We start from the raw sequence: 27,097 nt of genomic DNA, 5'->3' as shown, positions 1-27,097 counted from the left end.
TGAAGCTGCAGTGATACGATTGTATAGTCTTGCAAGAACATATATAACAATATAATACACGTTGAACGTCGAGTATTACGAAAGATTTTGTTGTATGATCATTAAACATTGGTATTAGGGATAGGATCTCCGAAGAGTAAGTATTTTTGTAAATTTGTAATGTAAGAATCAAATACAACCACATAACCACATAACCACATATAGTAGATGTGTTTTATACGTCCAAGAGTTTATGTTGAAAATAATAAATTACATTTTGCTATTTTAATATTTTTCAGAAAATAACATAATAATAGTGTGGTTTTATAAATAATGTGCTTTAAAAACTAATCATTTTTAAATACATTTGAATATAAAATAATAAATATATAGGTACATCAATAATACGACGTGAAAAATACATTTTAATCTTAGAAAACACGTTTGAAAAAAATAAAAAAACAATAATTAGTAGAGTGCATATGAATAGTATGCTAATTTATAGTCCAATTGTGTCCTAAATTATAATAATAATATAGTCTATAATCAATTGTTTATTTTTAACAACTACCTATAGAAGGTTGAAGTAAGTGAATATTTTATTCAGAAATAAATCATATTTGCTAAATTTTTAATCCCTGTTGTTGTGCGATCTATACGAATCATACCTTTAATATCGATTTTAAAACGTTCTTCAATACAAAATTAATTTAATATTGTATTCATGGTAATTTTTTTTAACAATAAATATGCATTTATTGTATCATAATATTATAATAGGTACCTTAAAAGTTAAAACATGACCTAACCTAAGCATATTTTTCTATATTCTGTTGAATACTATATCAAATTGATATTTGATAATTTTATCATATTAAAATTTTATAATTTTATAACCAAATTGAGACCGGATATATAGAAGTAGTACCTAGATATATTTTTGTTATATATTACAATCATATCTTATTGGCACAAAGATATACATGAAATTCGATTTTAGTTAGGTACTACATATATTATTATTGAACTTTTATGTCCGTATGCATAGTCAATGTATGTGTCACATAAGGTATAAGACATGTTAAACTATGTCTTATATAGCTATGTGACACTAAAATTAACTATGCACACGGACACAAGTATGATAGCAGCTGTTTCGTATTATTCATTATGGTTATTCAGTTATTCTCTAGTTCAATCTTATTTAAAATGTCCGAAATTGAAGTAATTAAAATGTTAAGTGAAAAAAAGAAAAGTTTTGTAAGTATTAATCGGTTTAAAATTTCGTGGACGTCACGTGTAGCTATTCAAAAAATGTTTCCACTAACTCATAATTCATATACAAGGTTGTCGCTTTCACAAAGGTCAGGGCTGTTAAAAAAAAATTCAAAAATTAGGTCTCTTCAAATTGTATTTTGAAAAACTTAAGTACATTTTAAGTTTTTTTGGTCTCCCATTTTTAAATCCAGTTATGGTTGAGTATTGTTGTCGGGTCGATGGCTCGAATTTATTTATGATTTGCCAGAAAACAAATTTGTAAAAGATTTTTCTATGTTTATTTATGGAAATTAAATAACCATAAACGCTTTCTTTCCTCCAAAAAAAGTGGGTAAAATATTAATTTTAGACAACCACAGCTACAACCAGTTAATAATAATAAAAAAATAATCGTTTTAGTATTCCACCCGAAATTAAATGAGTCATTTTGCTCAAGTCATCCAAATATGTATAGTGAATATCTTTTTGGAATATTTCATTGATGTACTACAATTCTAAAATGAGACATACGTAAAATTAGTAATCACGCAATTCCAATCTGCAATAAAAAGAAATATAAGAAAAAGAAAATGTTGTAAAAATAAAATTCAAGACTATGATAGTAATAAACTAACGGGATGCTGCTAGTATGTCAAGGAAGTTTCTTATAACTTTTTCCAATAAACAACGTATTTTTAACCAAACCTATATAAATGACTATGTCAAATAAAAACGTAGTTATTGATAGCAGTCCTAAGTCTGTAAAAATGACAAGGATAGTACTATTTTATATTAATTTTTTGGGACTTAACTGTAAGGGTTATTCGGCGATTTCACTATAGTACAAAAATAAAAAAGAATATACAGGTCATGGGACTTAACTGTATAACTGCAGTGGTGTAGACTTTAGACCCTTGCCCCAGACTCAAATTACAAAATGAGAATAAGATTGACAGTTAAAACTTAAAATGTATATAGTATTGATTACGCGGGCGACAGTTGGGAGTTGAGATGCCACATAGGTGTCTGAGTCAGATAGTAAGAGGCACGCGTGACAAACATCGTTTTGTTTTTAGATATTTATTAGTTTACCATTTCCGTAAATGTTCAATCCTAGTTTTCAAATTCAATCGACACTTTTTCCAAATATGTATAAAATAAATGGACTGGTCCAGCCACAGGTCTCGCCAACCCCCTGAGATAGACAAATAATAACGTTTTTGAAACTTTTTTTTGTGAATATTTAGCATATACACGAGATTATAGAACGTTACTTTTGCTATGAGGATTATCCATAGGTGGATGGTTAAATATAAAGTTTCATTCGTTTATACCTTCCAATGTATAATTGTCTAAAAGAAATCACTATTTCTTTAGCTGGTTATACGTTAGCGTGTTAACTTACAGTGACCGTCGATCTCGCTACTGTCCTGCTTATTCTTTACATAATCGCGTTCTTACATGGTTCAAAAGGAAAACACAATTCAGTACTCTGGTCCGTAGGTTAGGTTAAGTCCCTTGATTAAAATGGACCTATCATATTAGTGGTGTATTTACGGGGGGTGTGGGGGTCATATCATATCCCCCCCTAGGAGACCGAATTTTGTGCGCTATACAACATGTTTATAATAATATGAATATATAATAATGTATGTCTAAATATATCTATAAAAATCTTTATATCCCTCCGTGAAAAAATTCTAGATACGCTACTACAGTATCATATTACACTATCGTAATCATAAAGACGTTATATGATTGAACAACACACATAATAATAATCGCATCATTAGAATGTTGGGATGAGCCATAATTATTGTAGTCGCATATCCCATTATCTACCTATTACATGAATTTTATTCGTCATGGTCAAGTTTTGTATTTTATAGTGTAATTGAAAATATCAAGTATACGTACTTAATTAGTTATTGAACCAACCTATAAGCCTAGAAAAAAAATGTATTTGATATGATATAAGGAGTTTTTTTATAAGAAACTATTGAGCTATTAAAATCCTATTTCATTATAATATCATGTATCAACAATTGTGTTAGGAAATAAGAAAATAAGTTCAATAGATTTTTATAATATTATGAAATAGCTATGGTATATCGCCTATGACATCAATGACGATTTAAACAATATTTGATTGAATTTAGCAAGACAAAGATAAAAAAAATAGTCCAAATTTATAGCCTTATAGATTCTATAAGTGTTTAATAATAAATTACAATAATCATATTTGGTTTCTTGAAAAATTATTATAATTAATGTATAACTACAGTCGGCATCAAAAAAATTAGATTTAGATTTATTCAGTGTTCGTTTATAATTTCGTATGCAATTCATTTATAGAGTTTACGCAATCTTTTCCTCATTTCAATTATTGTAGCTTTGTGTGTTGAATGTATTGAAGTATTAGATTCTGAGCAAAGCGATGAATGTATTTTTTTTTATTAATTTAAATTTTAAAGTTCCACCCTGACTTGGTAATCTGAACTTAGTGGTCCAGAAATACAATATAATGCATTAATTATTATCATTGGAAATAAAATATGGCAATTTCTATGATAATAATAAATAATTAATAATAACAATAATATAACAACGGTTATCTAATAGAAATAGTGATTAACATTGATGTATTTTTTTCCTTGAATGTATTTATGTACAAATAAGGAGCAAAAAGTGGGTAAGTGGATGTCGCCCTGCAGTACAGTAGGTTACAAATGGGGTCACTGTAATGGATGGTGTTAAATTTGAATTCAATGATAAAATATCATTGTATATTAATTGTATACGAAAAACGATTCTGAGCGTAGACGGTTTGTCATCCGAGGAAATTTTATATTATATTTATATTGTTATTATTAATACAGTAGCGCTGTAAGTTGAATTAATTTTATTTCCATATTACAATATTTGTATATAATAATATACTTTAGAAATTTCAAGTACCCACGAAAATATTTTTGAAATATAACACAAAACTAAAATCGTTATTCTTCGTTTAAGTATTTAATTTCGTCCAATTTTGAACGTAAAATAACTATAAAAAAAAACCTGTTTTTTATTTATTTTTTTGGTTATAGAATAACCTATTTACGAGGAACCTTGTTTTAAATTTTCAATCTTAAGCTATAAAAGTTGAACATTTTATAAATGTTTAACTACAAAATCATTTTAGATTCTGAGCGGAGCCAGTGGTTTTACAACGGTGTTTTTTTTTTTTATCTTGTATACAAAATATCTACCAGAAGGAGTGCTTCGATTTCAGCAAATAGTACCTTATCTTTTAGAAAATTGGATCAAAATGGTACTTTAGAAATGTCATTTTTCGATTTTTTCAATAATTATTTAATGCCACAGGTAAAACCACCGACAAATTACGAAAAACCGCTAAAAATGGGATTTTAATTTCTAGTTAAATTAAATAAATTAAATAAATTTTATTTATCACCATAGAAACGAATAAAAAATAATAATAATACTTATTAGAATATGAATTCAACTTACAGGCTATAATAATTAATAATTAATAATAACAATATAAAAAATCCAGACTGACAAACCGTCTCCGCTCTAAATCGTATTTCGTATACAATGATTTTATATCATTGAATTCAAGTTTAATACCATCCATTATATATAATATGTATACATTGACCCACTTGTAACCTACTGTACAGCAGAGCAACATCAAATTACCTAGTTTTTTAAATTTTAAATTTGATACATTTTGTCGAAATTTGAAATAAAAAAATTGTGCCTATGTATTTTTATACATATTTATATTAATATTTTTCAACTGCTTTTGTAACAATATATTAGGCACCTTGTATTACAATGTCAACTTTTTTGATCCAACAAATAACATTTAATTGACATTTATAGGAAAAAAACCATAAAATATTTGGAAAATTAAAATGTCTGTAAGCACCTCAACATATTTTGAAAATTGTATGGTGTAAAAAAAATGCTAATATAAACATTCAGTGAAAATGTCATGCATTTACGGTTATTTGTTTTAAGATTTTGTCAAAAACTGATTTTGCGTGAAAATTCCTGTTTATTCTTAATTTATTGTTTTTACCAGCGCTTATTTGAAAATACTAGGAATTTTAAGTTTTGAACTCCCCAATGCACTAACTAGATTCACTATCCTATTGAACAAGGTACTCAAATTGAAAATCAAAACATTATTTCGTCTATACTCATCGTGTGCACAGACACAAAAAAAATTTAAATAAAAAAAAACACACATGACGTGTGCGCGCGTTTATGTAAAATAAATACCGTCATCGCTTATTCTATATTTAGGGTTTAGATATTTTTTAATATAGGTACCTATGAGTTTTTTTTCATCGCCGATCTTTTTCACACTCGAAACATTGTTAGTAAACATAGCTAGGTACTTATACAAAATAGTTTTTAATAATTTTTTTTTTTAACTGTTCCAATTTACATTTAAAAGTATAAATAGTTTAGTACTTAGCATTAATACGTTTTATGAATATCCCGATTCCCAGCATATGATACTCATGCATGGTATATTTACCTATCAAAAAAATATATAGGTAAGCATCATAATACTATATAGTGCTATATTTTCCTATTTACCAGTTTTCAACAAACAATATAATATAATATATGCATATCTAAGTACGTTTAACGTCTAAACACCTTTTTCACATAAGACGACATTTACACTATAGTGTTATAATATGACAAACAACTACAAATAAGCAATTACAATATACTATGTTAATATATACCCAATATTTACCATAATATACGTATAATATTATGTTTTCCTTATTGCTGCACGCCCTTCACGCAGAATCTTGTAATAATATTATAGGTACTTTAAAATATCATATTATATAGGTACATTGCGCACGGCACGGCAGCTTAGCATCTATTGATGTACATAAATTTACGCATTTTCGATGACTAAATATAATATCCGTACGGGCGTAATATATTATAAGCCATTTTCAGTCGTCTATTATTAATACTATTATAATTTCACGATATTATTACGATGCACACTCGCACAAATCCACATTATTACTATTGCAGTTAGACCCCTGCAGTCGGCCCTGTCTATAGTATGCATTTGTATTAGTGTGTTAAGGTCGTCTCGGCAGAGCATCAGATATAATATTATGATATTATTATTTTAGGTGTACGCGGTGGTAGGGCGAAGAGTTCCTCGTTTGCATTTCCTTTGGTCGACCGCCGCCGCTGCCGTCGTCGATCGGTCGGCAGTTCGCACAGAGTACACTCGGCGGTGAATGTGAATTAGGTTCCGTTTTCATTTCATTCGCCGGTCTCAGGTGTTATAAGATTTTGTTATATTATCATTGTCGTCCGTTTTGTAAGGCCGCACACATTCAATTTAATCGTCGAGCGACTGCAAAATATCACACGAAATATGTCTAGAAGAACCGATTTGGATCTGAGCGATGATCAGAGATTCGCTCTGATGAAGGTATGATGTTATTTATATTATTTTTATTTCATAAGATAATACCCTCGAATGGTAATGTAGTGCACCGTGTATTACTGCTATTAATGGGACAATAATATTACGGCACGTGTACAATTTAAAATCAACTTCAGAAATGATATAAATATAGGTAATATTAATTATAATACACACCTACAGTGTGAGATAAATAAATATTAATCAAGTTGCAGACTTTATAACATTATAAATTAATGATAAAATTAAATATTAGTAGCTCGTATCATTTTTAATTTGTTAGTCCAATCGTAATATAAATCAAAATTAGAGATGTTATTCCAGAACATTACCATTCGGTTTAGTGGGCTGTATTTAATGAAATAATTTTACCTAAATTCGTAAAAAATAGTTGTGCGTAACGGGTGTTATAAGACCTAGTAACCATGTTTCAGTATTTTTGACCATTGGTCAGTACATTTTATTGTTATTAATTTGTCAATAAATATTATATCTATTTATTATTGCCACCTTGACTCTAAAGTTGGGATTTGATTTTGTATGGCGACTATTCCTTAATAATTGGTTTACATACCAATATACCATACACATTGTATGAACAATCATAGGAAAAAAACGTCATTAGAATTGTTCAGGTCTAATTTTAAAGTCAACTTAAGTTGGATTCCAAGTGACCAAGCCAAATGCAAGCATAAATCTTACTAGATCTGCGTGTAAGCCGATTAAAGATTTAGTAATAACTGATAATATGTGTTTGAAAATATTGTATTGGTTAATATTTTGACAATATATTGTCAAACATGGTAATACAATATTGATCTGGATAAGTGTTAGACATTTTCTGATAATATGTTTGAGAATATTTTATCGGCTTATATTTTCACAACATTTTCAAAATGTTTCGTTGGAAATATTGCAAAATCCAAATGTATAAATTGTTGTAAAAATATTTATATTTTCCAATATTGTTGTGTGAGTAAGCTTATTGTTAGAGTCGGAAAAATTTCTCTCCGATTTTATTCACACCTATGATAATAATATATCCACGTCAAATATTATTTAAAATTATTATTTTTCTCAGTTTTTCTATTAGAGTACTTATTATGTAACTTGTTTATACAAACAACGGCTAAATACGATAACACAAAATTCTTACCCTTGTACAGTGTATTTTATATTATGATTGAAATCACCTGTTGTATCTATTTATAAATGACTAATAAAAATGTAAATAATATTAGAGCGCCCGACAGGCAACAATTGTCGACCGTCATAATATTATATGACATCGTAGTTCATTAACTCTTATTTTTCTTCGTTATGATTTTTTTCTAGTCAGTACCTACCCAAAATATTATGCATCAGAACCCGAAATTGTATTTTATTATTGTTGTCGCAATATAATTCGATCAAAAAAAATATTAATAATATTATTTAATCTAGTGTGGATATACACATATAAAAATTTAACGATGGGTTTATTTTAATTTTACAAATTCAAATCGTGAAATAACTATATCGAAGATAATATATTTTTAACGATTTATTAATTTAATAAATGTTTCTAATGCAGGATTTGCGTTACTATAAATATTGGCACCCTTGCAAGTATATTACATATTTATGTGTTTATGTAGTAATGTTGTAGTATATACATTCAACATTGCATACAAGGAAATACGAATTCGATTTATTTGATCCTTGTAAAGGTTAGGTATAATAATGTTATCATAATGCATGCATACTGGTTGATGAATTATTAACGACACAATATATCTTTACTCGCCAATCGTACGCCGTATGAATGCGAATTTTGAGTATTTTATTAGCGTAATTCTTGGTTTATAACCGCGATGCGAATAATTATTTTCCAACATTTTGATAAAATATGAATACAGATCAACGATTCTAAGTACCTATAATCAGATTTATTAAGATAAATGACATAATATTATATACGTAACAATTTCAAAAACACAAAAAATGACTGTTTGTCTTTTTCAAGCTTATTTATTTTTAACAATTTTTATTTACTTGTTAACTATAATATTAGGGTTCAGAAGTTATTAGAAGTTAAAATCGAAGATAAATTACACACTTACAGATCAAAAATATACATAAAAATTTATTAAAAATTAACTATGCGAAATAAAAACATCGTTATGTTTTTGTTACATAATAATTATAATATATTAGGTACTAGGTATATTAGTAAATAAAACATTATTTTTCATTAAAAATAAATATTATACTAATTAATCATGACGGAAACTGGTTGGTAAAAGAAATAATTCTTCATTGTTTATGCAAAAATAAGTTATACAAATTCATAAAAGTTTATAGTATATCAGTATTAAAAATAACTATGATATTAAATATTAATGATAGGTGGTTTATCAGACAAAAGTAATTATAATAATAAACGTCGTCGTGGCGTATACCATAACAAAAACATGGCATTATTAAAAAGTTTTGTTAAAAATCCTCGAATATCAAAAATGACATGCAAAACCGTATGGTATTTAGTAGTACTTACTAGAAAAAGTACAAAAAAAAAAAACAATGAATTATAGAAACAAATATTCTAATTTCACCGATAGTTTTATCGTCATAATATTTAAAATTCTTTTAATATACTTTTCAAAGTACCTATATAATGATATACAAATAGGTACTATAGTACCCAATAGGTTACCATTTTTACGATAGCGTTTTGTACTGTACACGCATTCGTTGTAGTAAAAGTGTAAAACCATTAAATAAAATATGTAATACCATCGGCGTTTATTTTATTATTATTATTTTATCGTACTGCATATACGCGTGTATTATTATTATTATTATAATAAATTGTGACCGAATGTGTACCTATACAAGTTTACAAGTTTCGTAACCGGGGCCGTTTTAATTAGCGTGCGCGCGCATATTTACTCGTTGCGGTGCGTCTGGTTTCGTTTTTCTCGACACTAATGATGACAGACGCGATCGGCAACGGCGGCTGCCACTGCAGCACACTCTCCGCTCACAAAACAGTCGATCTGCCACGAGGCGGTTTAACGAACCGCAAACCAAAAAACGAAAAGTCCGTGACCACCGCGGCGGCCCCCTTACGCGATAAGATTACAGCTTTTTTTTAATAACAGTAATGACTAGGTATATACACAATAATAATTCATAACGATTGCAGAACGCGAACCGACACTACCTATGTATAAGTATATAACAATATTATTAAAATGAATAATATTAGGTGTTTAGGTAAGTAGGTATATAAAGTCGGGACGGACTTGTTTTGCGGCGGGAACGGTTCTAATGATATTAGAATATAACGAGTCACACGAGTCGCAGTTAGGGCAGCCAAGACGGCCGACCTGGAGACAGACTCAATAAGCAAAAAATAAGTCATCACCAAAACGTTACCGTAGGCAGTAGACTGGACGCCATGCCTATATGGCTATACGCTAGTACACCAAATACTTACGAGATATGAGTTTATGAAGTGAAAAAGAAGGTAGGTGATGTGAAATGCAATAAATAGTTTACGTAGGTATAATATTAGTTTTACAGCGACCAGTAGAATAATTCACTCGACCCGTAGCCCCATACGTGTATACGCCTTTTGTAGCCTACCGGGAAATTTTAAAAAGGCCCCTACATGAAAAAAAGCCGTCAAGGAGTCATTGCATGAGAAATGTTCTCCTTTTCGTGAGAAGACTCGAGCCCTCCAGAATTATTTGCAGTTTCGCCATACCTTTTTTAACGCGTAGACCATAGTTATTGATTTTTGAGCAAAACAAACACGATGTGTGCGAATTTGTACGCTAAAACCCTTCTTTGACGGCTCCGAGATAAATATGATTGACTTCACCACGTCATAGCCCCCCGGATGAGCAATTTCGACCTTATTTTTATGTAATTATTAATTTATATACTTTGCGGTTCCGCGTCGTGAAGTTAAATTACCGTCTCATACAAACAAGAAAAATATATTTCAAAATCGTATGAAATATAGACACTTATAATTATTAGTGAAAAGTATGCCAACTGTATAACATTAATTGTTTTCGTAATCTCGTCATTCGTCTTTTTTAAATTTTCATGCATTTTGATTATGTATAATTTATTATCACAGTTTTATTTATATAATAATTAATAAATAATAATATTATGATATTTTTATCCATTTAAATAAAATCTTAGTCAATTATGGAACCCAGGAAAAAAAATTATAAATACCTTATAAATGAAACAAGAAAAATTAAAAATGTATTACAATATTATGTATAGATACATATTATTACTGCACTAGATCAGTCGAATCCATGAATTTAATATTATTCTACGGTTACATAAACAAGCAATTATCTCTGTTACAAATATTTTATTGTATCATACGTGTATGGAAATTGCCTATTCCGAAAGCCGCGTTAAAAATAATTAGTAGAAATTAAAATTAAACTTAAATAACTACAATGTTTTGTAGATAATATAAATTATATCAAATAGTTTAATTTTAATCCAAGGTGAATGTGGTGTGTGTGTGCTTTTGTTTATTATTTATTATTATTATTGCTTATAATCTTATTTATGCAGTATAAAGGTTTACTCTCGGCATTTCGAATGTAATATTTTTTTTTATTTAATATTATAATATTGTGGAATATTGTAGTATACAATAATTATTATTTCCTCCATGATGAAAATCTAAATAATCAGTAGACGAAATCCAAAAGTTAAAATCATAATATTATGAGCAAATTTAAACCGGAATATAATGGAAATAGTTTTTTTTTAACTCCACACATCCGACATTGAAAAATAAAATAATGCTCTTCATATTATATACCCTCGTTTATAATCGTTAATAGTTTTCTTTTTTTTTGATTGGATAATTTTATTTATTTAAAATACAGTTATGACATATATAATAAATACAATAAAATAAATCTGCTCCTTTAAGCTAAAAGCTTGTGGTGAAGTAGAGAGTTCTGGTTGTTTGATGGAAATCGTTCATCGTTATGTTTACTATCCAAAACAGACTTATCCGTCGAAAAATTATTATTTTTTCTTCTTATTTATTATTGTATTCATCGCAACGGCTATTGCTTGAAAATCTATGTGATCTTCAGAATAACAAATAATAACGATCAGGAAATCAAAATGTTGGCCTTGTATATTATATCAACCATGAGTCCGTAGTCTGTTTAATGTTAAAGCCATCGTTTGGTGACTAGTCACTACTGCACATTATCTGCGGATATGCGGTAAAATAATAGCCTAAAAAAAAATTACGTGAAAATAAAGCGATTTAAATGAGATAAAAATACATATGTAATGATAACATGTTATTATAAACAGTAAGTACAATAATATTGTTGTTTTTTATATAAAAAAATATGGATAAACATTTTAATGATATTATTTTGGACATAATATGTCTATTTGCACAATCATTTTTTTAATACATCATAAAATATAAAGTTTTTTCGTGTTAGTTTTATTTAAATACGACCTTTATTACGAATTTTTATTAATATCATCATTATATATGTTATTATAAAAAAACGTCCAGTTAAAAAATACCCTTCGCAGTACTTAATTTTTAGATAGGTATTAAATATAATTTATTATATTATAATAATTAGAAAGACATATTATTTTTAATCATAATAATATGTACATAATTATTCATTTTAGTTGGACAATTTGTACTCAACAATATTTGTATAACGGATTTAATTATTTTTTTGTTTTATTCAACAATAGAAAGAAAGTATATAATATTATGTTCTTAACATGCTATATTTTGTTGCTTATTTTAGAAGAAGATCTCTATAAGACATCTGTTATTATCTCATAAGTCATATTACACTCGCAGTGATTATTTCAACATTCTATCGACTACAGCTCACGTATTCATATTCACGATAAACAACTCTTGATTTACCTGTGTTTATTGTCGAAGTCAAATTTAATTTTACTTTCTTGAAAGTATATTCAATGCACGTTGTAGATATTATGCTTTATTGTCGTTATCATTATACAACAGTGGCAACACAACACTATACAACATTTATAGTACCTATATATAACCTTAAACAATACATCATTTTCTTGAACGGCACAGCGATTTGTCTTCATCGAGATATTTAAAAATAATTATCTTTGAAAAATTCATACCGGGTCTTTATCGTATATAAGTACTTGTATAAAGTGTATTATTTTTATATTTGTATTTGACATAAGCAATTTATACAAATTAGCACAATAAGTTTATATGATGAGAGTTGTATATGACATGAAAGGTATGATTAAAGTAGCCACCCATTAGTGATTCTTAGCTAGTCGATTAATTTTTTTAAATTATCATATATATTTTCTTTTAAATATTTTTTAGTGGCATTATATATTAAAGTTTTCTATCCTTTTTAACCTGCGATTAGGATTTCCTGGAAGTGTAAGGACGGAAAATAAAGTGTATTAAAAAAATTATTTTAAATATTATTTTCACGCCTATACTAAATGTAAGTTATTTTAAAAGTAATTTTGAGCAAACATTTAGATCGCTTGGTAGATAGGTAGATGGTACTCTATTTAAAGTTAAATTTAATCATTTATATCTAACTAATATAATACATATGCTGTGCAAAACACCTTAGTATCATTAATTTTATTATCATAGCAGTTATTATATACGTATTGTTATCGTAAGCCATGCGTTGCGTGCGTTATTGAATGATTATATTTTGCTGACTCAAATTGAAACATAAACACAACTCCGCTAAAAAAAAAACCTTCACACCTACTATACTATAATAGCTGTTTGTTTGGAGGTTCTGTTATTTTGATAAATATTGTTCGTCATTGGGCATTTATGTTGTGCAAAAATGCGATTCTTACGATTTATACTTTTATCATTGTATATAATATATAGGTGTAGGACGTAGGCATACATTCCTATATATTCAAATTCGTTCAATCTTTTGTCAATTTAGCACTTGCACCGCCACCGACAAACGGGTCAATGTCATCTGCCTTTTTTTTTTTTTGTTATGGCACACGTCAATATTACCGCTATAGTATAAGATTTCAATAAGAAATTGAGTAATTATACTTAATTATTATTATTATTATTATTACTATTATTATTGTTGTCATTATATACTCGGTATCGCCGCAGCTTGATGTTTGTGTGCGTTTAAGGCAACCACATAATAATGTATATCTATCAGAAGACGCGTGATGTTTATGTAGGTATATCGTTTATGTACAGCGTGATGCTGGAGGGGCGGTTACCTAAATCGCCGAATGATTTTCGAGAATGATTTACGACGTTGTCGATTGTGTAACAAGTCTCGTCTTTAAAAAAAAAAAAAACAATCCATGTAACTTTCACCGCCTAAGTTGGTCCACGCGTTGGCAACTGCGGCAGAGGTAGCCAACGGGAACTGCTATAGGTACACATACACACACACACACACACACACACACACACACATTAGTCACTGCTTATGTTATCTTATTGCGTACGGTTTTTACTTTTTATAAACATTACTATCCGCAATCGAACATTATATAGCATTGACTTACGTATAACAAGTTGTATATAACCGACGCGGGCGCACGCCGTCTCGAGAAGGATAATTATTTGGAAGGTGAAAACAAAATATGTGATCTTTTATAAATTATTGACAAACTCTATATTATCGTAGACGACGTCATGTACCTACTTATGCAATAACTTACAACGTGCATTATAATAATATAGTATAGGTAATCGTATAATTAGGTATAATATAGGTAATATTAATATACACGTCATATATTTTATGATTTTTAACATTAATTTTTACTCGACCACTGCTGTTATATACTTATATATATATACATGATGAGTGAATAGCAAACAAAATTTTGTCTTACCGATTTAATATGATTTTTATGCTTATAGATACATATATCGAATATAGTACGTAGTTATAAAGTAGTTACCGATAATACAGTTTACAATATTTTAAAATAGTACAAACGAACTCAAATTTAGTAAATACATACTGCGCAGTGGACTATGACTTACAAAAATAAAATGGACCTATTAATCAACAGAGTAGATCAAAATTTATATTTTAGGTTTATACTATAATATATAGTAATATAGCATACAAAATACAACAATACTGAGGTGTCAATTTACACAATAAACCTTATAGTATTCCTTAACTAATAACTAATTCATTTATAGGTATAATGTAATATATGTGTCATTGTTAACGGTGTATTTTGTAATCCTCGTGTAAATCCATATCTGCAAATCATTGCCAACGGTCACTGCGGCCGAGGTATTTAAAAAAAAAAACAATAATAATAAATTATTGTTAATTTTAGAAATTTCTATTAAATAAAATGTATAATAATATCTTCAAGCAACTAAAATGTTTACAATTATTTTATGCACGTGATTGCAATATTCAATACATATTATTTTGTAGTACAACACTCGTTTCACTTAGGTAATAAATTATAATAATTATAGTTTTTTATATTCACTTAATACTTGAACATTTTTACGTACACTACACAGCACACATTGGTGATTTCATACCGAAATTTATTTTAGACATTGAACATTTTTTACTAGATATAATACGCAGTAGACATCAATGTGTATCAATACTGAGGGTTGAATCCTTTCCCCTTTCCACTAATCCACAACACCAAATTTTAAACGAAAACAATTTTTACTAATATATTATAACTTTTAATTGATATTTATTATGATTTATAAACAACCCCAGAAATTATTTTATTTTAATTATTTTAATTATTTTATCCGTGGCGTGCCTTCGTAGGTATATTATATTGTGTTTGGCACCATTTACTATTCTAACGTAATTCATTAAAAATAATGTTACCCAAGAGATGAATTTAAGTAATAATGTCAAAAAAAAACGTTTCGTCCCTGTACATATATATGTAAAAAATTTGTTTAAAAATAAATACCTAATACAATTGATTCAAAGCGAAAATTATACATATATAATACAATTCCATTCAAATCGTCCTATATAAATAGCCTGAAATACTAAAGGTATACGACTATACCTGCATGCTGCATGAGATAGATCGCATACACACAACACCTTATATTTAACACTACCTATCACTATATTATATTAATTCACCACGGTGAAATGAATGCCGAGTGCATACCTAACCAAACGGTTTATTTAATGGTTCACTAAAATTTAATGGACCAATCGTGTGTCTATAAATCGTGTTTAACGGACCATTATATCACTATCGATTCTTTAAATGTACTAAAAACAAAAAATACACTCCATGCACTAATATATTATAATATTATGTACCTATATTGTAAATATTATATTAAAATACGTCATGTCGGTTGGTTAATTGTTAGGTTCAAGCCAATATATTGTGTGTATGATATTATAATACAATTATAAAAACAATATCATATAATATTTCATTCGCGTTGTTTCAGTTGCGAAGGAGCGTTGCTGATTTGAAATTGGATGATAAATACGACGACTGCTTTTTACTCAGATGGCTCGAAGGTAATAGTTTTATTTTTCAAATGATTTATAAAAGACAAGCGTCATACATTCGGTACTTCATATTATTATATTTTACGATTAAGGGGATTGAAGGCGGTGATTTAATAAGGGGTCGCGTATAGGCAATTCGATGTCTTTTACTCGTTACGCAGTGTGGTTGTGTTCGAAGTAAATGATCATTAGTGTACGTAAATACGTTCGGAATCCGTCGTGTGCCACTCTCGCACACACACGCACATGTCAACAAATCTATAAAAACTACCAAAAACGGTAGTAAATTAAACATACTTCTTGAAGTTTGATTGTAATTTCGAAAAACGTGTTGAATTCGTAAGCTCCTAGACTATGCTTTGTAGGAACCACGTTTTTGATATAAAACCCAAAAAGCTCAAAATAAATACAAATGTAATGCAATTAATTCATTGAATTTTTTAAAAAAATATCCAAATTGTATGGTTCTTTAAAATTGAAAATTGAAAATCGACTTCCTAGAAAGCCTAGTTATTTTGCCAAAGAATTCATACATATATTAAAAATTAAAATCGGACATTCAGAAGTATGTGCAATTTACCACCGCTTATTGGTCTAAAACGTACGAAAAATACGTGACATGCAATCCCCTTAATATAGTGCACATGCCTATTTTGAAATAGTTAACAAACGATAACCGTGAATGAACTTATTTTATAATGTACTTACGCATAAGTTTGCTGACTTGAGTGAAACGTGCAATAATAATAACAATAATAATATGTGTGATTTAATAGGAGCAAAACAAATATTGGTTTCATCGGTGAATTGTGTAAAGCCTTTTCAAGTTATCCGCATTGCGCACTATCGATGGGGCGGTATTTTTGTTGTCTATATTTAAATATATTATATGGCATCATCCTGCAGGGTTCCTGGTTCGTTAAAAACTGACTACCTATGACAGTATTTTATCGACATTTTCCATTTCTATATTTCTACATACGGTGAGACCTGTATGGCTGTATATAACGGACAGTCACAGGATCATCAAAAGTGTCCGTTATAGATAGGTAGGTGTCCCATTCCCATATACATGAATAGTTCATTTAACGAAGCACTAATTTCTTTCCTCTAAATTTAAATTGATAATCTCACGAATAAAGCAAAAAAATAGGGCGCTGGGTGAATGACATTTTTATTAAAATCGCTATTACCTTTGTGTGACCTTTCGTGTTTAAATATTTAATTGAATCGAAAATCGTTCAAATGTCGGCGTTAGGTGGCCGATTATTACAAGTAGGTGTGTCTAATCAATAATAAACAATAGACGCAGTAAAGTTAAGTATCACTATATCATTGCCGGAGCGCATAAATTATACATTGCTAACATCCGTCTATGACGACCAAATATCACAACAATACTGACCTACTTCATCAGATAATAATTTATATGGCCTTATAGTCGAAAAATATCTGATAAATAAATATTAAATATTAAGTTTGTAAAGAGGACTCTGAATGTGAGAGTACCCAGCAAGGTAATACCTGTAATTTGCAAAGCATATGTGGGTAACACAACAAAAATCACAAACGTCGATTAAATTTACAAATAGACTTGAAAATATAGGTAGCCAAAAGTTTGACTTTAATGCATTTTGACTTCATAGTTATTAACAATATTCTAAAAATAATATATGCACATTGCACTTATTTCTAAATCGACATACGCAAATATCTCAACAACCCAACGGTTAGACATCTGCCATTTTTTTATTTCATATTTAATAGACTTTTGAAAATAATTTTTACTAATAAATTAATCCAATATATAAACACAATTGAATTAAATAGGTTGTGAAATTTTTATTTGATTAATATTACATTTATTTGATTTTGTATTTTACAGCTCGAAATTTCGATCCAAAACTAGCAGAAGAGATGTTGAGAACAGTGAGTAGTGTACTTTTAATATAATAACAATGTAGAAACCCCCAATCAAGAGTGACTGAGTGAGGACTTAACTGTTAGGTGTTTATATTCAAGTAAAAAAGAATAATAATAATCTTATCAAATTAAGTAAATTCTCAAAATATTCAGAATACTAAATTGTGTGTAGGTATAATACGACAATTGTCTTTATATTATGTACCAACTGTATGATGTATATTATCAAAAATATTTTATGAACACTGTTGTCCAGTGGCGTAACTGGATAAAAATCTAGGGGGGGCAAAAAAATTAACCTCCCATTCGGCCGTTCTTGTAGTCATAATCGCGATTTCAAGATAATAACGTGTTCACAAATCACGGATAATAATAGTCACAAATAATGCGATTATTGCAATAACAGTAACATTGACAATACCTACGTCAACTTAATATTATTCAACAAGAGAAACCTAAAATAAATATAAACTTTTATAAAGTAATTTGTAGAAAAAAATATTTTAATATTATAATATTATGTTAACAGCCTTGTTAAGAATACTTTTTAAATGTGGATTATTTGGAGGGGCAAAATGATACTTTTGCCCCCACAAACATTTCTGGGGGGGGGGGGGCAAGTCATAGTCCCCCCCGCAATTACACCACTGCTGTTTTCCAACAGTTATCTTGTTATTCGAATATATAATCATATTCTGAGTATAATTATGTTTGCATAGTATGAATAAATTCGTTGAACATTAAAAAAAAAAAAAATGTTTTTCTCAAGTCTTATATAATATAATATGATGTATACTGTATAGTGTATATTATATTAAATTGTAGTCAATGAAATGGCGGGAAGAGTGGTCGATCAACAAAGATGACGGCTGGAAACCACCCCAGGTGCTGGTCGATTACATGCCGAGCGGTATCAGCGGATATGACAAGGAAGGGTCGCCCGTGGTCGTGCTTCCGTTCGCCGGGTTCGACTTGTGTGGCCTGCTCAAGTCAGCCCCACCGAAAGACATGGTCAGGTTCTTGGCACAAAAGCTTGACTCGTACTTAGAAGTGGCCAGGCAATCGTCGCTGAAGCACGGTCCAAAAGCGTCGCAGGTTTGCTGCATCGTCGACCTGACCGACTTCAACCTTAGGCAATTCACGTGGAGACCAGGTAGATTACCCTTATACGTTATACCAGTATTCTCGCCATATTATTTATTCATTTATTTATTAAGGAGCAGAGCATAGTTGATATTATTATATATTCATTAGTCACTCATATTAACGTTTCAAATTTGAGTTAAAAACCAAAAAAAGGAAAAAAAACCGTTGTTTCAATATTAAATATTTTTATGAATAGGTTTAATGTATAGGTTGTCATTGTCAATAAAGAAATTAATAAACCCAAAAAGTCATAATTTAAAAAAAGTGTAAAATATTAGATTTTTTTTACCAAAAACGTATTATAAAGTCGAAATCAAATCACCAACTCCGAAGTTCCTATAATTTAATAGTTTAATATTATATTATTCAAATACGATCAACGCAGTCGGTTCTTAGTTACTAAACTAGTCGGAGTTTGAATTATCGAGAATTTTGAGAATCTATGACAAAAATTGAAATATAATTATATATATTATATTACCTATAAGTGATATGTGTTTTATTATTATAAAAATGAATGCTCCCCCGCCCAAATACATTTCCGCCTACGGTACTGTATGTCTGTTTTAAGTAAATAGGTACCTATGGCACCTCATCACTGAATATTGTCATTTATACTTTTTACTGTTTTTATATAGTTATAGCTTTATACAATTTAAATCATCATAGTGTTCATTATTTTTGTATTAAAACTATACCTACTCCATTATTTAGACACCATAATACAACTTTAATATTACGTACAAATTAATAATTGTACAAGTCACTTTATTTAAACAACAACACAACAATTAATGTCATAATTAAAAGTCAGCATTTTCTCTCGACTACGACTAAGATTTATGATCGTGATGTTTTCGTGGTTTTGCTTTACTCTTGACGAATAAGATATATTTTATATTAAAGTTGAACGCGTAAAACTATATTAGTATTTTTAAAATGACATTGTCCGACTAAAACCTATCTCATAAACACCGCATGACCACGTATGTTGCAATAACCATGTCACGGTAAACTTTTAGGCAACTTTCTATAAGTGTCAAACAGGAGCCGTTATTGATTGATAGCTATCGGTACAGTTGTTCGTTTTGCGATCGTCTAGGACAGTAGGACAATAATATAATATAATATTATCCGGAGGTTGAAACCCATTGCGCTTTATAATATCGTTAAAAAAAATATACATACGTCATCATCCCAATACATTATTCTGAATTCTGATCCGTTTCTTTTCGTGCGTTGAGTCACACAAATTCTTCTGCCTGACGGCTGACGTTGATCGCTCGATGGTGTACGATAATTACTTCGCCGCGTTGAGATACACAACTACTAATATTGTATATAAGGGAATACTAATTATATTTATAAGGGAACCTGTGAACGAAAATGTGACATTGGCAATAATTTATTGTTATGTTGTGTATAGCGGCCGAGATGATTATCAACTTGTTACAAATGTACGAGGCCAATTACCCAGAAATATTGAAGGCATGTCACGCGATTAATGGTGTGTAGAATTTTTTACGTATATCATTTTTCTAACCGCGGATCACTTCCCGGACAAAACCATGTACATAGTCGTATATTAAGTTATATATATATATATATATTTGTTACGGTTTTCAGCTCCCAAAGTGTTCTCTTTTGCGTTCAACATACTTAAAAACATACTTACTGGCAACACAATGAGCAAGTTCATAATATATAAAGCAGAACCAAACAAGTGGAAGCCTGCATTGGCCAGATCCATCGACAGCGACCAGTATCCAGCGTTTTTGGGTGGCGATCTGAGGGATCCTGACGGCGACCCCAGATACATCACCAAGGCAAGTCGGAACACGCCGAAAAAATATATTGATTTCGCGTTCCTTAAATTCCACCAAAAAATCGAGTTGCGTATAGACATGCACAGCTGTATACCTATACCTATAGCGCGCTGTTGATCTTTCGCACCCAAACCTAACCTAACCTAACAGAAAATGTTCAAGGCTCGCGAGTACAAAATGACTAACCGATTTTTTTGTTCCTATAATTACCTTCAGTTTTGTTTTGATAGCGGTCCGCGGAAACGTGCAATGAATTTTTTTTATCGCTTTTTATGACGATAACCATAAAAAAAAACCTAACAACGTATCATAATAATATAATAGCTTAATACGCGTTTCATAAACGTTCACGAGTCGTCTATCTGACTCGCACGTCGTCCAAACGGATCATAATATTTACGTTTATCATGCATGACCGTAAATTGTGTATAATATGCGCTTTGTGAACAGTCCGCCTCCGTGGTCGTTTGTTCGATCCTTTTACTTTAATGCTACCGACGTAGGATATTCGCGCAAGGAACTATCGTTAAAAATACGAAGAGCGTAGGTAAGTATATACAGTATTTCACAAGAACGATCGACTCTGCCGGTGTCCCGTAGTCATTGTAAGCATAATATTAAATTAACTTGGAGTCTTGGACGCTATACCTACTATTATTAGTTATGTATACCTATCTATTAGTTATTACTTATTACCAGGATACTATTTCGCTCGTAAACTATCACTGCACGTGCGATTACGTTTCGTATTTTAATATCATGAGTGTAATGCTATAATACGTAGGTATATACATTATATACAATATACCATGGCAGTTAATATCGTATATAAACACTGCACAATACACCTACATAATAATATAATATATTATACAAGTATACAACTGATATTGAAAACAATCGCGATCGGAAATGCAATTTTTTTTTTTATTGAATAGTTTCTTTACAATTTATTACAAATACATATAAAACGTAAATATAATAAGGAGATAAAGAATATATCTACTCCTTTAAGCCTAGGTGGTGGAGTAGAGAGTTATCAGCAAACTTAAAAAATAAATTTAAGATGAAATTAAATTAAATACAATTGATAAAAAGTAACAGTTAGAACATAACTAAATACCTATACTTACTTAAGAACTAAAAACACATTTACAAATATTATAACAATAACAATTAATATCATTAACTACGGATATCACTGAGTAATAATTATTTATAAAAAGCCAATTATACAAAAATTTTTTTTTCTTTTAACTATCCATAATGATAAATTGTATTTGATATCGTTGGCCACTTAAAATATTTATAGAATTATTAAAATAATTAGAACCCAAATGAGCTACAAATAATTTCCCAAATGATTTTTTTATGTATAACTCAGGTAAGTCATAAACTCGATATGTTCTCTAGCCTTCATCAATCAACTATATGATATGATACTATATGGTTTTGTTCCTTATATATTGCTTACCTGTGAACAATACGGCGTTTTTCTTAATATAATATAACTGTTTAGTCGGAAGAACACCTAAAAGTTTATATAATTTAGTTTCGTTGAACCTTCTAAAGATTTTTTGCCTAAGATTATTCTTACTACGCAATTCTGATTGACTTATGTAATGGTTTCAAAAAATTTTCTTTTACACATTCCCATAGTTGATAAATTATTATAATATTTCGTACTGTAGGTACGGTTTTCGTCGTTTACTCTTTTCATAAGATTGGGAGACGGTGGTGATGCAAAAGTGTGCGATTTTGGCTATTATTTACTAACCAATTTTTAATAATCGTAAATAATAAAAATATTGAATTCGCGTGTTTTTGTAATGCTCTCTTAATTTTTGTATTCAATACGGTTTCACTATATAATATATTATTATATTACACGCGGTTTGTATCGTTTTATTCATATCACAAACGGACCGTCATCGACGCGCACCATTAGTGCCTATTTTTTTAGGTATTTTCAAATACAAACTTAAGCCATTTGCTTGTGCTTTGTTATACATTTCTATAATACCTAGACACTTTATTAAGATGATTTATTTACGTTTAAATTCCGAACGGGTATGAGTTTTGGCTACAAAAATATTTATGAATACTATAACGTGTATAACCTAAATAATATAGTCTATGCGGTACCATCAAGGTATACAAACGTTATCTTATAGGTACTATACGAGTCAAACATGGTTTAATATTCAACAATAATTCATGATATATCGAACATCAATATTATCATACATTGTATTATTGTTTGAACATTCTATTTTTTGTCATTAATTAATCGTAATGTGTTATTATATTACTATAGATAAATCAAGGAGGAAAAGTTCCAAAAGAATTATATTCAAAAAATGACAAAAAGCTTACAAATTCTGATGACATGACCTTAGTAAATATAAAGAAAGGCGATAAACTATACTTGAAATATACAGTAACTGTACCACAAAGTTTTCTGAGGTAAATTTTACAATATTAATATAATTGTTAAATTATTCTGTTGGCAAATATATCAAGTAAAAAGTACACTCATTAATATTATTAATGTTTATAAAGTTATATATTATAATAATACATTTATTATTTATGAAATATAATGATTTACATAGAGAAATATATTTTAGCCAGTTCAAAACTAAAAAATATTCAGAAACGGAAGTTTGAATGTAGTTGAATTTTTTTATAAATGTGTAACGTATAACTGTTGTACATAAGGTGGCAGTTCAAAACCGAGGGACATGATATTAAATTCGGTATATTAGCAACAGATTCAGAAAATATACAAACAATAATTATGCCGATAAAGAAAGTCGCATGCCACGAGTTTGAAGAGATCGGAGTAATCAAATGCAAACATACCGGAGAATGTAATTTGTTTTTTCATTACTAATCTATATTATTATAATAATATTATATTGAAGCTAATAAGTTATTTACACACAAAACACATAAATAATTATATATTTAATATACTGCATGATTAATGGTTATATTTCGACAGAAAACATTCATAATTATTTATTTCAAGGAGTATTTTTTATAAGTATTTTTCGTAAAATTAAAGATACGTGTAAATGTGTAGGTAATTCTAGTGTATTTTCATTCAGGCCTTATTTTTCTATAAAATAACTTTTATTTTTAAGGCGGCTCTTATAGTGGCTATTATTTAAGGGGAAAAATTTAGGCAATTTCTCGTCGCCGCCAGTAATCATTGTGTTAGCCGTAAATGATTATTATGATGTACCTAGATGTACCTATATGCGTCTCGAAATCGCCAACATAATGTGTAATTGTCTAATGATTTGTGTTCCAACAGATACCGTGGTATTCGACAACAGCTACAGTTTCATACGTGGCAAAAAACTTGCATACAACGTTCGAATCACATTGCCTGTAAAAGAAAAAACCATCAGTACGATCGATCAGATGGTGAATATGGAAGAATAAGTTACACATAAGATCGGTATAGAAGTATAATATAGCGTTTAATAAGTAATGACTATGTAATAGTAACAGTAATTATAATTATATATTATATTATACGTCATCAAAACCGTTAAAAATGTTAATCAAATTTTATATACATTTAACTACAATTTAAAATTGTTTAGGTATACCTAATGGCCTAATACAGTAATACATATTACACCAGATATATACGCTCGAAAAATATGTAAAATAAATTAATATTTGTCGTTTATGTATGGTATGCCTATAACAACATACGACAGTTCAACAGTAATATAGGATGGTCATAGTGACGATAAATAATAATAAAAACGATTATTGTTAAAATATAATTAATTTTTACCAATATTGTCCACGTTCGCCACACGTTCGCCACTACATCCGCAAATCAAAGTTGTTAGAGTTCTTTAGATATGTTTAGGTTCTTTTTTTTTTACTCTAATAGACGATAGCGTTTGAGGTATGGATATTGTTTTATTATGTTTAAGACGCGTAAAAAACCGATGATAATTTGTAAATATTTAAATATTTTATCCTACATTAATTCACGTGTTTTTTATTATAAATGTTCAATTGTAATATTTTCAAAAACAAAGTTGATATATTTTCTTCGATGCCGATAATATGTTGTCTTCCTATTGGAAAATATTTGAAATAATACATTTGTTTTTCCGTGTTAAACTATGCGTTATACATAAGTATGTATAGTATTCACAATAATTATAAAATTAAAATAAAGGCCAAAAACTTAAACATACCAATTATATATAGATAGATAAGACGCGAGTGCGTAAGTTGTTAATATCCGAATGTCTATAATACGAGTCTAGTGTTAACCATTTTTTGTTATTGATGTAAGTATAATGATGTTAAAATTATTTTTCCAAAATCGATATTGTACTAGTGTACAACTACTATTGTTTTTTTTTTTTTTTGGAGAAAATATTTTATTAAATTATTATGTACTTAGTAGACATTTGTTTTCTGAATTGTTGTTTTGTATCTATATACGTATGTCGTATAATAATACAAACCGTAATATATTATTATTATTCTTAATTTGTATCTACAGTGTTATATAAATGTTTTAATGATACATTATTATTGTATATTAACCTACCATCATTATAATTAACTAAAATAAAGCATTTAATTTTTTTAAGAACTGCATAATTTTATGCTCAGTAAGTCATACATAAATAAATGCCCAAATGTGTATGCTATAAACCAGACAAGTGACTACATAATACTGTATGTCTGCATGTTAAAAATCAATAATTTTCAACCTTTTTTTCACGACGACGATCATGAAACTTGGATCCATAAAAGTAACAACAAACTTAAGACGAAAAAAAAAAACTGAAATTCTTGATAAAAAAATCCAAATTGTGCACATGACGTTTGATTATGGACAATGGTTTGCATTATAGAAAATAAATAAAATTTATATTATTTATATATACTGTTAATCATTATCTACTTATATCACGTTATAAAATATTAACATATTTTCTGTAACTATTTCTACATATTATTATGATAGTACCAACGTTTTATTTTTTTTTAAATATTTCTTAGTCTAATTTATAATACGTACAACACACCTGTAAGGCATAATATAGGTAATCTATATCTCCATTCTATGAGCTCATTTGACTATGTTTTGAAGATAATACGAACTATGATGAAAGTTCGCTTTAAACATAACAGGTAATATTATGTCTCAAACACGTTTGTTATTCTTATGAATTTCTATGATATGTAGGTATTATAATTAAATTTAATAATATGTTAAAGTTATATATAACCACGCGAGTGCGCCATGGCTCTCGGCCGTTTTACGATGGTATTTTAACTAGAAATACAGTTTTTACCGCACCATGACAAAACCAAAATGTCAGATTAAATTATCAGACAGCAATTTACAAACGGTATTTATCGAAAAATGTTGTTTTCTCTTTGGTTGAAACGTACTGATCGATTAAAACATATGAGTTACCTACCTATAAAACTATCTGTGTGAAATACTCACTATGGCAACGCCGGCGAGCTTTATTTATTTAAATCCTAAATACACCAATTTCAAAATAATATAGTGCCATGAACCGGGTACATAATTTCCAAAAAACCAATATTTCATTCGGATTTCATAAATGTATTTACTGTAGTAAAATAAATATGTTTAAACCGGTCTATAGATGCATAGACTGTGACGAATATTGCCATCGGATATGCTACAAAGAAAATGTTATCAACCCGGCCGAAAATTACGATAATGTAATGATGTGTATAATTGAAAAAAACACAAACCAGAACGTAAATAAAAGCATCGATGATGAAGATCAGTTAATAATGACTAAACACTGCAGCAAGGAGACAGCCATCGGTGAATTTATACAACCAGTAACCGTCATGTATCCATCTTTTATGCAAAG

At 29.0% G+C, this 27,097-nt stretch overlaps 1 protein-coding gene across 1 annotated transcript; it reads left to right on the top strand.

Annotated features, from left to right (window-relative positions):
• LOC132949895 (SEC14-like protein 2) lies at positions 1 to 25,727 on the top strand. Its single transcript, XM_061021018.1, has 10 exons — positions 1 to 136; positions 6,423 to 6,730; positions 16,230 to 16,302; positions 18,179 to 18,222; positions 19,042 to 19,369; positions 20,789 to 20,869; positions 20,989 to 21,188; positions 23,506 to 23,654; positions 23,910 to 24,061; positions 24,511 to 25,727. Exons 2-10 carry the CDS (start codon positions 6,674 to 6,676, stop codon positions 24,639 to 24,641), a joined length of 1,215 nt encoding a protein of 404 aa, XP_060877001.1. The 5' UTR covers positions 1 to 136; positions 6,423 to 6,673; the 3' UTR covers positions 24,642 to 25,727.
• Positions 25,728 to 27,097: the final 1,370 nt, after the last annotated feature.

Source organism: Metopolophium dirhodum, chromosome 8 (assembly GCF_019925205.1).
Source record: "Metopolophium dirhodum isolate CAU chromosome 8, ASM1992520v1, whole genome shotgun sequence".
NCBI lineage: Eukaryota > Metazoa > Arthropoda > Insecta > Hemiptera > Aphididae > Metopolophium > Metopolophium dirhodum.
Note: the sequence above shows the minus strand (reverse complement) of the source record. Positions and strands in the feature narration are given on the sequence as shown.